Source organism: Schistocerca americana, chromosome 8 (assembly GCF_021461395.2).
Source record: "Schistocerca americana isolate TAMUIC-IGC-003095 chromosome 8, iqSchAmer2.1, whole genome shotgun sequence".
In the NCBI taxonomy this organism is placed as follows: domain Eukaryota; kingdom Metazoa; phylum Arthropoda; class Insecta; order Orthoptera; family Acrididae; genus Schistocerca; species Schistocerca americana.
Genome location: NC_060126.1, coordinates 216,517,603 through 216,531,463, shown reverse-complemented (window position 1 = coordinate 216,531,463; position 13,861 = coordinate 216,517,603). Strand labels below are relative to the sequence as shown.

At 43.2% G+C, this 13,861-nt stretch overlaps 1 protein-coding gene across 2 annotated transcripts in view; it reads left to right on the top strand.

The window, feature by feature from the left end:
- Positions 1–6,405: 6,405 nt before the first annotated feature.
- LOC124544877 (protein spaetzle 5) overlaps positions 6,406–13,861 on the top strand; it is a 321,525-nt gene continuing 314,069 nt past the window's right edge. For both annotated transcript variants that reach the window (XM_047123601.1, XM_047123600.1), the window contains exon 1: positions 6,406–6,476. In XM_047123601.1, the coding sequence (XP_046979557.1) occupies positions 6,447–6,476 (30 nt within the window). In that variant the 5' untranslated portion in view covers positions 6,406–6,446. The remainder of the gene's footprint in view (positions 6,477–13,861) is intronic.

Sequence of the window (13,861 nt, the reverse complement as noted above, 5' to 3'; positions counted from 1 at the left end):
GTGCTTTCTACCACAGTCGCTAAGGAAGATAATACTGAAATCTTCGGTGTTGAACTAAACAAGTGTGTAGTCACCTCAGTACACAAACTACCTAGTGTACTACTCATCTTTAACCAACCAACTAAGATACGTATTAAAAAAAAAAAGGTTCATCTTAGGCGATTTTAATATCCACATTAGTGTCTGGGGACGTGAGGGAGGGTGATGAAAATGGCGAAGCAGTAATACCGTGGGCTGAATCCAACAACCTATTAACACACTTGACTCACATTTGGGAGGACGACGGTTCAGATCCGCATCCGGGCATCTAGATTTAATTCATGATAGTAAAGGACAGCCATCTTTCAACATTGGTCGTTGGAAGCAAGGACACAATCCTGATCCGATTTTCACCAGAGAAGAAACAGCTTCACAATGTCTCAAGAGCATAGGACCCCAGTTCTAATTACACGACACGGACCAGTAATATGTTAGATTATTGCAGCTATAAGACTCCTAACAGTTTCAGTCAGAAAACAAAACAGTTTCAAGTGAGTAGATTGGTATGTGTTCTCTGAGACGTTGGACAGCCTTTTATTGAAAATAATTCCTCGTCCTGATGCATATGATGATTATGTAACAGCCATTCGGGAGTCATCTCACAAATCCATCCCACGAGAATGCCATACAAATTACATCCCTGGACTTAGTGAAAATGCTAAAACAGACAAATTGGGCCTAAGAAAGGGGCTTCTGCGTGTCAAGAGGAGCACTACCAGAAAGCTTCTGCAGCTGACGTTGTACGCTGGAGGCCTTACGGTGGATACAGTGTGGTATTTGAGTGGTGCATTGGGTGTGTCTTTTAGCAACAAACTGCACAGATGTTCATGGGTGTCATGTGACAGGTTGTGGTTGTTTATTGACGGCATGAAGGTGTGCAAGTGGTTGCATTGTGAGCAAGAGCAGTTCTATGTGTTAATTACATGATTAACTTATTCTCCTAAGATATATTGTTTACCTATGTCAAGAGCCCCACTACAGTGAATTCAACTTGGTACTTGTTCTATGTGAGTCATCAACTGTGGTGTGGCATGAGAATTTATTAAGATATATGTGTAGGTAGTTTAGTAGATCGCTGCATGTAGCTTGTTGTGGTATCTGTCTGGTGATGGTAATAATAGTAGACAAATATATGGTTGTGTGCTATTATCCTAGTTAAGTCAAAAGTTGTTTTGCCATCTTACGTTTTTCTTCTGAACTTGTCTCAGATATGATGACTGGTCATGGCCATGGACCAGGCGATGTAAATTGTTAATATTGTTACCCAGTTATGTATAATAGGATAAAATTGGATTTTATTCTTTTACTTATTGGAAGACATTTTTGTGTTGATTGTGTGCTGCCCCGCTTAAGGATCTGCATGGGCTATAGAAATATTTTGTTTTGGTGAAAGTGTATTTATATTTTGTTGATGCTCATAAAATAATTGTTCAACTGAGCTACATGTTAGCACAGTTCTCAGTCTGAACCACACTCCACCTAAATCCCGCGCTGTAATCGGTAGCAGAATGTGGTTATGCATTGTGTTGGTGTGGGTGTGGTCCGATAGTATAAGGTAAGGAATTGTGCCTTGCTTTCTTGTCTGCCGTTTCAGTCAAGATAGCCAGATTCATGCTGGGTTTGGCCTGGCTCCACAGGAGTAGCTGTCATGGGTCCTGGCTGTTCATGGGCCAGCCATTGCTAGTGCGGTATCAGAGCTATCCCAACAGCTTCATCACATCATAGTTGAGGCAGTGCAGTTGATGGTGGGACAGTGCTAGAACACAATTAGTTCTCTTTTCAAGTTGGTCATGCTTAAGGGGGACTTAAGTTGCAGTTTCTCTTTTCTGGAAGTTGAGTCATCCAACTAAGGCCAAATGTATGGACCACTGTCTTGAGGCAAGCAGTATGTGTTTTTGCTGTGAGGTTGAGTTGTCTGAGATCAGGTTTGTGCCAAGTGTGGTGGACTAGCATGGTGGTATTTATTTGGGAGGACCTACTGTGTTTTCCATGTGGTTGGGCAGAGGAACCTTACTAGGTATAAGTTTGGACAGGGTTTCTTACGAACATAGTGGCATAGTAATCAAGGTTAGTTGCCAAGGTTCTGGTTGTGTGTTATTTACTGTTGGCATAATAAAGAGTGTTGCCGATTTGTGTGGCTAGACTGTGAAGGCAACACCAGGGACTAACACTTTTAATATAGTAATGTGTATGACTGTATAATGCCTTGGTTGCGCCTTGAATGTGACTAATTGTATAATGAGAGTTTTAAAACTGCCCGATTGTGTGTTATATGAAAGTACGGCATGCAGTAGCCATCCATGAGTGTGATTGTCTTGCTATTTTCATATTGTTTTAGTGCACGCTTCTTGCCTCATCTGCTGGAAGGGGAGGGGGCAAAAACTTTTGGGTGGGAGAATGTGCCATGTCGAACAGCACTGTTGCTTTCTCCACTTCCAGAGCCATTTTGAGTGGAGTGTTATGCAGATATGAGAGGTTGGATAGTGCAGTCTCATGATTCCTGGGAGTGCTGCCTTGGTAAAATGCTAACTAGAATGATCGGTGAAGTGGTCAATTAGCTGCACTATCTGAAACCAGTATCATCTTCTGGAGGCCAGCACCAACGACATAGACAAGCCTGTGGTGCATCACCAGGTGTCAGACTGGCGCAGTGGCCAAGGTGTACGTGGTATTGGACTGATTGTATCAAGGTGTTGCCAGTCGCTGGCCAAAGACTAACAAGTGAGTTATTGACAGAGCCAAAAGTGAGTGTGAGTGCCTCCAGAAACTGGTGTGCTGCGGTACTGTTAGCGAGAGGTCACAATGGTCTGCTTGGGGCATCAACACCACGTGGACAGCAACCTTATCAGTCGGTTGGTATCTTTTCCCTGGTGGACGGACAGAAATCCTAGTCGGGACAGAGAAAAGGGGCTTCTGCACACCAAGGAGAGCACTGCCTGAGTGCTTTTGCAGCTAGCAGTTGCATACTGGTGATTTTATTGTCGATACAGTGCTATGTGTGGTATACAACCAGTGTAGTGGGTGTGTTTGCTAGCCACAATTTTCTCATCATCCAGGGGTGTTGTGTGACATGTTGTGGTTGTTTATTGACGGCACACAGGAGTGCAGCAGGTGTGGGGGCTACGAGCAGCAGCAATTTTTCTTTTCAACTACACACTGTGAGGATGATTAACTGCATTAATAATGAAATATTTTGTTTACCTATGTTATGACTGTCACTGCAATTAATTCAGCTTGTTATTTGTTCTATGTGAATAATCAGTTACTGACGTTGTTTTAAGAGAATTTGTTGAGACACATGCATAGACAGTTTGGAAGATAGTAGTATTGCTGACGGTAATACTAATAGGAAAATAAATAGTTGTGTGTTATTATCCTAGTTAACTCTAAAAATGTTTTGCCATCTAATGTTATGCAGCAGAAGTTGGCTCAAATATGATGATTGGTCAGGGCCAAGGATGCGGCATTGTAAGTTGTTAATGTTGCTGCCCAGTTATGTATATTAGGGCAAAGGTTGGATTTTATTCTTTTATTTAATGGAGACATGTTTATATTGACTGTGTGAAGCACTATTTAAGGATCTTCATGGGCTAGATAATTTTTTGTGAAGGTGCATCTCTGTTTGAAGATGTTAATGAAACAGCAGAAAGCCTGCTTCACCTAAATCTTGCACTGCAATGTTTCTGAACGGTCTGTCACCAACTACAGACCAGTTTCGAAACTCAAGGGCACAGTACAGTACAAATAACTCATCTAACGCAGCACATAGAAGATGGATATAAAATGGGGAAGATTATTGGAGTGGCATTTATCGACATTCATCAGCTTATTATACACTCCAACACTGCATAATGCTTCATTAAATCTACGCTCTGATACACGAATGGCTTCATTGGCTTCACTAGAATATTCATCGCCTTACTATACAACCGAAGGCTTCCAAGGAAGACACAGCAGTTGGAGGAACCAAAAAAATGATCTACCCCGAGGGACTGTATTGTCACTACTGGTGCTTTTCAGCGTTTACACAAATTATCAGCCAGGAGCTAATCCTTGCAGAAGTTTCGTATATTCTGACAACCTTGCTTTGAGGCATACAGACAGAAGAAGAAGAAAAGATACTGACAAGAACTCTGGAAACGTCTGATTTCTTTAATAAGAACCACCTCAAGCCAAACCCACAGAAAACTCAGTTCTGCATTTTCCGTCTATGAAATAGACAAGCAATTTCGGATGGCATCGAGCTGAAGCATTGTTTAACATCCAAACACCTTGGAGCTACCTTCGGCAGATCACTCACTCACCAGCAGCACTGCCTTAATTGGAAACATCATACAGAAACTTGTTGCTAGTAATTTGGGTGCATGAAACCCATGTCGTGCGTACGTCTGCTACGGCTGCTGTTGTTTCTCAGCTGACGAATGTGAGTGCCCACTGTGGTACAAATACACCCACACGAAGAAAGTATACGTAGCCCTTATTGAAATTGCAAGATTAATTACTGGATGTATGAAACCACCTTCGGTCGACAAATTGTAGTGCATTCCAGACGTTGCTCCTACTGACATACGCTGGGCAGTGGTCACAAAATCCGAAAGGAAAAAAGTTACAGAGGATGAGCTACACCCACTGGCTAGACATCATCCACCAAGAATTAGGCTGAACTCTAGGAAGGGATCTTTTTAGTTAACATCTGTAATAAATATATCAGTCAAGAAAGCCAGAGAGAATCTGTGGGCATCCAAAATAAGTCAATTCCAAGCAGGGGTAAAGTCAGCAGAATCCTTAGCAACTGAACACGACTTGGACTGGACCACTTTATTTTATTTTATTTTATTTTTGATACCTCAAAACACGTTACAGAGGAAAGGTTGCAAATATAAGGACAACCAAACGAAATAGGCAGTCTTACAAGGGTCAACACTGTACCTATATAGTGAAGCACAGACAATGAAACATCTGTGTCAGTGTCATTGTTGCCCCGAGTTTTGCAACGAGGAGGAGCTGTTTAAGGCACAAGAAAATATTGCAGCAGTTTCTCGTCTGTGGGCAAAGATGGTTAAATCTTTGGCACAGAAAGGGGTGAATTATGCTGCCAGAAAAAATCATTGGTCATTTGCCAAATAGCATTAAAAGTCTGACAGATAACCAACCAGTATTTGAAAACAAGATAGAAGAATTTCTGAATGACAACTCCTTCTACTCAACAGATGAATTTTTAGATACGAAGTAGTAACTGTAAAAAAATTAATTATTTTGCGAAAAGCGAATTTACATTAAAGTGGCATGTTCCACTTCGTTACGAAATGTCGTATTCATGATCTATGGAACAAGTATTAAGGTGCGTAATAGCCCTCCCGGCTAGCTGCGCGGTCTAACGCGCTGCTTCCCGAGTGGGAAGGCGTACTGGTTCCCGGCACGAATCCGCCCGGCGGATTAGTGTCGAGGTCCAGTGCGTAGGCCAGCCTGTGGATGGTGTTTAAGGCGGTTTTCCATCTACGTCGGCGAATACGGTCTGGTTCCCCTTATTCCGCCTCAGTTACACTACGTCGGCGATTGCTGCGCAAACAGTCTCCACATACGCGTACACCATCATTGCTCTACCACGAAAACATTTGGAGCTACACTTCACTTGTCTGGTATGAGACGTTCCAGATGCGGGGAGGGAGGGGGGGATGAGAACAACACAGCACCCAGTCCACAATTCAACTTTAAAAGTGTGTGTGTATGTATAAATTTCTTGTTTCCTTATCCGAAACTGTAAATATAGAATCCTATGGGTATGACACTGACTCGAGCAGATAAATACACGTCGCTTCTGGACAAAAAGTTATTTAGGGTGATCGAAAAAAATGGAACGCCCTGTGTAAGGAGTAGGAGTGGACTCAGTCTTGAACCCTGTGGGACTCACTTCGCGGTTTCACGACAGACATTTATATTTTCTCTCCATCAACATTGTTTAAAATTATTCAACACTACTTTTTGCATCGTCTTTGTTAAGTATGACTGGCAATGATGAAATAGATTACAGAAGAGAGGCTCAAGTGGATGTAGGTTGCAGTAGTTAGGCAGAAATGAAGAGACTTCCACAGGACAGATTAACGTGGGGTCTGATGACTACAACACTTTCGTCTATACGAGTATGTTTGCACTTGCGGTAAGTGCGGCAAAGCTATTAGCGCCGCGCGACAGGTAGTGGCTGAGAAGGGGGGAGTGCCCCCACTCCGCAGGCCGGCGCAGCGTCGTGTGTGCAGGCGCAGGCGGTCGCGTGCAGGCGAGCCGCGCTCGGCCGAGCGGCGCCGAGCCGAGCCGAAAGCGCGATTTTAAAATATAAGCGCCACGGCGCGAGCCGCGCGCCAGTGCCCGCCCCGGCGCAGCGGTGAAAGTGTGGGTAGTGCAGCGCAGCCATGCCGACCTCCGCGGGACACCTCGCCACCGTGAGTACCTCCGCCGTCCAACTGTTCTCTGTTACAACTCGATCGCGTCACCGCCTGCCTTACGCTATCGCAGATGCTCGTGACGTATTGCCAATGCAATTACGCGTCCGTCGAAATTTCTTCCATCCTAATTTAACATGAGCCAAAGCCGAAGGTTATCAGTTCATTCAGTAACTCATTGTAGCTTTTTTAATTTCGCAGCTCATCACAGCATTTAAAGCGTTTGAAACTGTCACTGCGTAAACGTAATTTAACAACTCGTCTCACGTGTTTAAAATAAAAGCGGCATCTGGTATTTTTCTTCTAGCGTTTTATAAGCTATGGATGTCAACAATTATTGTGGCCTACTGAATGTGAAGGTGTCCTAAAATAACCAGCACATTATTTGTTGCCAAGCCGTAGTGCGGCTGTATCAAGTCAGTAAGGAGCTTATGATGCACCGGGTGTCCAAATGTCCTATTTATTTAATTGTAAATTCTATAGATTAAATAAATAGCGTATTAGGCCAATAGATGCTTCATGATCTACGTACTGAACTCTGTGCATTCGTTTCTAATTTTTAAATGTACGGCCATCTGCTTTCGCGTTCGCTCTCTCCCATGGATGAATAGGTCGTTGGAAATGTTCTGGTCGATCCTCTAATTGCAGCGAATCTAGGCAGTCGTGCGCATTCGCCATTGCTTGTCGTCCCTAAACAATTTTTATCGACATTGTCACCAGCTCTTGACAACGACGATGCCACAACAAGAGACTTTCTACGACTTACCGGAATATTCATCTCCAATTTGCATTTTTTCCTGAAATAATAAAAAAAAGTGTGGTCAAAACACCGGTAAAGTTATTAAACTGTAGAACACTTATCTGACCGTCTAAGCCTTACTGTAATTATCTACATCGAGTAAATCTGCTGCTACACTAAACGATAAGTACAAGGGTTGGAACTTTAATAGTGGCAACTATTGATTTGCAGCTCGTACAGAATAGATACGTGTTTCAAAGTTTTACTGACCTTCAAAGTAGTCACCAGCATTGTGTATAACCCGTCGCCAGCGATTTGGAAGTCGTAGGATACTTTTAGGAGTGCCAGTTGTGTTGACAGTTCGAGCAGTGCGGTCTATTGCCCGACGAATTTGTAGCAGTTCTGAAGCGAATGGCGTTAAGTCTTTCCTTCAATTGAGAAATCGAGATGAACCTATGAGGGCTAAGTCAGTGGAGTGCAGTAGGTGGTACAGCACTTACCAGTCCCATCAGTCAAACAAATCAGTAACAGCTTGCACTGTACGTGCTTGAGCATTGTCCTGCAAAATGATGGCCAGGTTCTGCGGAAAGTGTCATCACTTCTGTCTCTAAGCTCTTCATTTTTGGAAGACAATCTATGACCAGCTTAGAGACAGGACCTGACCATCATTTTGCAGGAAAATGCTCAAGCACGTACAGTGCAAGCTGTTACTGATTTGTTTTATTGATCGGTCTGCTAAGTGCCATACCTCGTACTGCACTCCCCTGACTTAAGCCCTCCTAAGCTCAACTCGATTTCTAAACTGAAGGAAACACTTCAAGGCATTCGCTTCAGAACTGCTACAAATTCGTCAGGCAACAGACCGCACCGCTCGAACTGTCAACACAACTGGCACTGCTAAAAGTATGCTACAACTTATACATCGTAGCCACACAATGCTGGTGACTACTTTGAAGGTCAGTAAAACTCTGAAACGCCTATCTATTTTGTACGAGCCGTAAATAAATAGTTTGGATTGGATTGTTTGGGGGAAGAGGCCAAACAGCGAGGTCATCGGTCTCGGGAAGGACGGGGAAGGAAGTCGGCCGTGCCCTTTCAAAGGAACCATCCCGGCATTTGCTTGGAGCGATTTAGGGAAATCACGGAAAACCTAAATCAGGATGGCCGGACGCGGGATTGAACCGTTGTCCTCCCGAATGCGAGTCCACTGTGCTAACCACTGCGCCACCTCGCTCGGTATATAAGTAGTTGCCACTATTAAAGTTCCAATCCTCGTATGTGATTTCCACATATTGTCTGGTAACAAAACACTGCTATTTTATGCGTCTGCCTTTTTTCCAAGATTCCGTTGCTTTTGGACACTACGCATAACTTTATTCTTGCAAACATGTTGATCGAGTGTATCATTAACCTCATCTTATCGAACAATGTCAAACAATTGTCTATTTTGGCCACTCTTCTGACTGTCTGCTCTTCCTGTTTGTAAACGTGTGTGAAAAACATATTTTTCCACAAACTATGATGCTGATTCTCTTGTACACGATTTTTTCTTCATATTTGAGATTTTAAGATCCATTCTAATTTCATCTAGAAGCAAAAAAGTGGCTACAGCTATGCTTGTTAAAATATTAGACCAGTAGAATGTGCGTTAAACTGGATGATGTGTACAAATACATCTACAAAATCATTATTTCCAGTTTACTTACAAACACACTGTAAACAAAATTAAGCATATATCACTTAAATTATTACAGTTTTCATTAACAATTTTGAGTGGTGGCAGCAAAAGTGGACTTCTGCGTAGATCATTAGATATTTCGGATTATTCGCTGTTCGTGATGTGGTTAATAATTTGGCTAAGATTGGCAGGCTAGATTACCGCATTAGCATCATTGACAAAGCGGGTTTTTCTTTTCCTTCGAGTAATTTTCCACATTCAACACTCGTTCAACTAAACATTATATGCTAAAATCAGCGGCAATGAAGTGGGTGGCGGCTGACAAGCGAGTGACAGACGCTTGGCAGGCTAGGTCGTTTACGGGCTGTTCTTTGCACCTAAATAACAGTTAATAGGAGAAACAATGGTAGACGTAAGAGTCGATGAAAACCGTTTTAGGGAGTCTGGGGTTTTGCCAGTGGCTTTCACACAGCACGCGGCGCACCCAGTCTACAATCGAACGTTTCAGATCATTCGGCACTCAGCGGGCATGCTCCCAACTCGGAACGATCTGATATCTTCAGCACCATTTACTCCGGCTGGAAGCCGGCGTGCAGTTTCCAAAATACGTCGTTTCAGTCGTGACGCGCTGTCGCCGGTTGCTTATGTCCCAACACTGCTGAGTTATCGCGTTACTAGCCGCAGCTTATCGAATGAATCATTAACTGAGTGGCTCAAGCAACACTAAACCTGCTGTGTTGAGCTATAACACAGTCCAGTAGATAGTCCCACTGTTGTCATCGACTCTTTGCTAGAAGTGAGCGAGTAAGGCACAGAATATCACGATATATGGAACTATTAATACTACTACGAGAATTCAGACCTTTTAGCCTCACTGAAAGAAGACTGCTTCAGTGTCTTCACCATTACCTGTATCGTGAGACCACAGTCTTAGCTATAGGAGCTAAAATAGCAAGAGAATTCCTGTTGGCGTAGCCGTCTGTAAGTGAACATAACCGTAATACTCAGAAAATTTCTTCGTCTACTGTTACATCTTCGTTAGTCACGACGCTGTCTGTTACGAAAACTGCCCCATGCTTTTCCTTTGTTTCATCTTGAGCTCTTAACTGACTTCTTACTTGTAAACCAATTCCTATAATTCCCTTATGCAAAGCAGCATAGTGCCTGTTTTTAATGTTATTCACAAAATGTGAAGATTGGGGATCATGTGCAGCCGTAAGAATAGTTGAGTGAAAAACAACACTTTCATATCGTGAAATTACAAAATAACTCTGGTCTCAGACTATGAACAGAAGATTATTTTTGCCTTAAAAATTATTTTTGGAGCAGCAGTACCTTGCTATAAAATTGCATGAATCTATTATTACTAAGCGGTGCGTGTGACAGTTTCGTTTGTCTAACCCCCTTTTGGAGAGAAATGAACTTCTCACGGAGGTTGCTACCTAGCAAAAATTACGGTGCCACTTAAGAAATGAAAAGAAAACTGCTTTCAGGTGATGACGCATAGCGTGTAACAAGAAGCAATCGACACGTGTCCTACACTATGAAGTGCTATGACTGAAAACTACCATTTGTCAGTGTGTGAAAGGCTAATTCCAAACTTAACTTGGCAACAAGAGCATAAGGTGTAAGTAAACTGTCAAAAAAAAAAAAATAGGGGAACACGACTTTGAGCGTCTAGTATACTCCGGCCGTCTTCTGTGGCCGAGCGGTTCTAGGCGCCTCAGTCCGGAACCGTGCTGCTGCTACGCTCGCAGGTTCGAATCCTGCCTCGGGCATGGATGTGTGTGATGTCCTTAGGTTAGTTAGGTTTAGGTAGTTCTAAGCCTGTTAAGTCCCATAGTCCTTAGAGCCATTTGAACCATTTTTCTAACATACTCCACTGAGCAATAATTGAGGACTAGCTGTGCTATCAGATTAGACCTTTATCTTTTTACAAATGAAGCACACATCAAAACATCATTACATCTTCGATCGTTTGCATAAAAAGAACTGAAATATCCAATAGGCGTCGAAAACAAAGTGGAAATAATCATTCATCTCTCCATGCTGGGTGCTTTTCATTGGACTTTGAGAGCTTCCATAAAGAATATGCCCTCCGTGAGCGTTTATCACTATTTGAGACCTATGCAGCACACTCGGTGTAAGTCTACAGAGGTCACCCTGTGATATCTGTCTCAGTCGTTCAATGAGAGTTCTCGGAGGGACTGTGGTGGATCACGACGACCACGAACACGTCTGTCAAGCATGTCTCACATATGCCCGACGGGGTTTAGGTCGGAACGGACCGCCGGCATTCCATTACTTCAATGTCCAAGCTTCTCAATACATACCTGCTGACGTCTGCCAAATAGGCCCCGACATTTGAAGGAATTTAGGGCCACCATCGTATGCAGCAGTCACCCCATGGTCCAACAGTATTTTTTCGATGTGCTGCCTGGCGGTAAAGGATGATGGACAAAGACGAGATCCGTATGGTTGTCAACACTGAAGCCTCCCCACACCACAGAACCGTGGATATTCCTCGAATTCCTGGATAAAATGTGGTAGGTACCGCTCACCAGGGGTCTCTACACATGCCTTGCTAAGAGGACATCTGGACTCGTCTGGCAGTGACGAGGTTGCCAGTTGACATGGGAACGGCAGAACTGACGACAAGCTGCTAGACGTTGTATCAAGCGGAGGTTCAGATCGCACGGTCCTTTCTCGTAACCTGTTCCTTACAGTCTGATCGGACACAGCGGCTCTCGCGGTCCTTCTGAGATGGTGTTTCAGTGCTCTGGCGGTAACTGTACGACGCCGCAAAGCAGAGGTGGCCAATTAACGCTCTTCACGTGGGGTTGTAATGCGTCGGCCGCCTTTTCCAACTCGCCGTGTGTACTTACCTGCCTCCGTGAGCGTGTCCACAACCTATGGATAACACATGGAGAAGCATTGGCGTCTGCAGCGACACGACCGAAAGTCCATTCTTTTCTGATCCAACTCCGGCCTCGCAACTTGCACTGCATTAAAATGTCGGTTCTTGGTTGGATACGAAGTCCACAAATGATAATTTCCATCTGTGCACCTCAATAGAAAACAGTAGGACACCGGTACTCACTTTCTTCTTAGGGAAACCTGACGCTGTAACACATAACATAGCCAGTAGATGGCGAAGGATTTTAATTGTTGCTACATTGAAAGGGAAACTCCCAAGTCATGCAGCAAGACCACAGATACCGTCTGTATTAAAATAGATTTAAAGTACCGGACGTTGATACACGTGTTGCCTTAATTTTATTGAACAGTGTATAAATTACGTTAAAAATTAAGATAATTTTGTGCATATCTGTGTAACCGGTTTTAGTAAATCCGAGACAACTATATTGACAGTTGTAGACTGTAATCTGATGTCCTATTGTATAGCATCAGCACGCTATAAAAACTTTATTTATCTCTTTACCACATTTTCCAGTTTCTTGCTACATTCCGTTTATTACCAGTCGTTTCCAACTACTATTGATGGGGTATCAAGCGGCAAATTCTTATCACATATTTAAATTCAGTACAATAAATATTACGTACGTTTTGCTAAGAAAGTGAGTGATACTCGAATACGAGGGAATGACTGCGCCACATAAGCCAGAGACGGTGTCCTCATCTTCAAACTTCTTTTAGACGGTAGTACACGTTAAAAGTGAATACGAAACATGTGTTTACGGTAACGAGCAACAGCGTTCCTAAGATCTAAGCTAGGAAGGGTGAGGAAGGGAACACATATTAAAAGTAACTTCGCGCTTACCCCAAAAGCAGTGTTTTGGACCAATACTTTTCACAGCATACAAGATATACCAGCGGAAAAATGCTCCTGTCGGAGCGCAAAAAATGCAAACATGTCCCTATTTCTTCAAAAGACTCTGACAGAAAAGTGGGATACCAGCTGCCCCATGCTTCCTCAGTACCTTTAAAAATTTTCTACAAAATTTTGGTACGCAAACATATTCGTTCTTTTTTAACTATGCAATTCACCTCAGTCTCCCACAAGGTCCCCTAACTGTAACTCATTCACACCAACTAGTTCATCGCTGTAAATAGCTCATACCTATCCACTCCCAGTTCCCCATTCTCACTCACTCACTCATCCATCCCAATTCATTGTCATTGTCACTTTGTTTCTCTCTGTCATTTTTCCTTTGTCATAGCCAGAGTCCCCTTCATTCTGTCCTACTGCTACAGTCTCCTTCTGCTGTCACTGTCCCCTCTTGCTGTGTCTTACTGCTAATATCTCATTCCTTCCTCCCTAAGGCTGCTGTCCCTTCTGTCACTGTCTCTCTCTCTTCCTCGTTGTCGTTACCATATACTCTGTCCGTTATTGCCACTGACTCTCATCCACTCTCTCTTTCTCTTTATTCTTTCTGCCTGGTACTGTCTCCCTTACTCTTTTCCTAGCACTGTTCTGTCACTGTCTACTCTGCTCCACTGCCATGCCACTCTCTCTCTCTCTCTCTCTCTCTCTCTCTCTCTCTCTCTCTCACACACACACACACACACACACACACACACACACACTGCTACTGTCTCCTTCGCTCTTTCTATAATACAACCACTGCCTGCTATCTTCAGTATTTATTACTATTCCGACTCTTTGCCACTGCCACTGAATTCTTCTCCTTCAGCATAAAAAATTGCGAATATGTTCGCGTGCCAAACTTTTTGGAAACATTTTTGAAGGTGCCAAGGAGGATAAGATGAGGCAGCTGATACCCCACTTTTCAGTCAGTCTTTTAAATACACAGGAAAATATTCAAATTTTTCGTGCTCTGTTAGCATCAGTCTCCCTCTAGCTCATATGAAAAGAAATGTATTGGTCAGGAAAATTTAAATAGTTTACTTATGTGAAACTGAAACTACGTCACTTTTCGCTTCACACCGGATTTTTTGTGTGTTTTTACATGTACAAGTATGGTATCTCTGAACCTCTGTAATTCG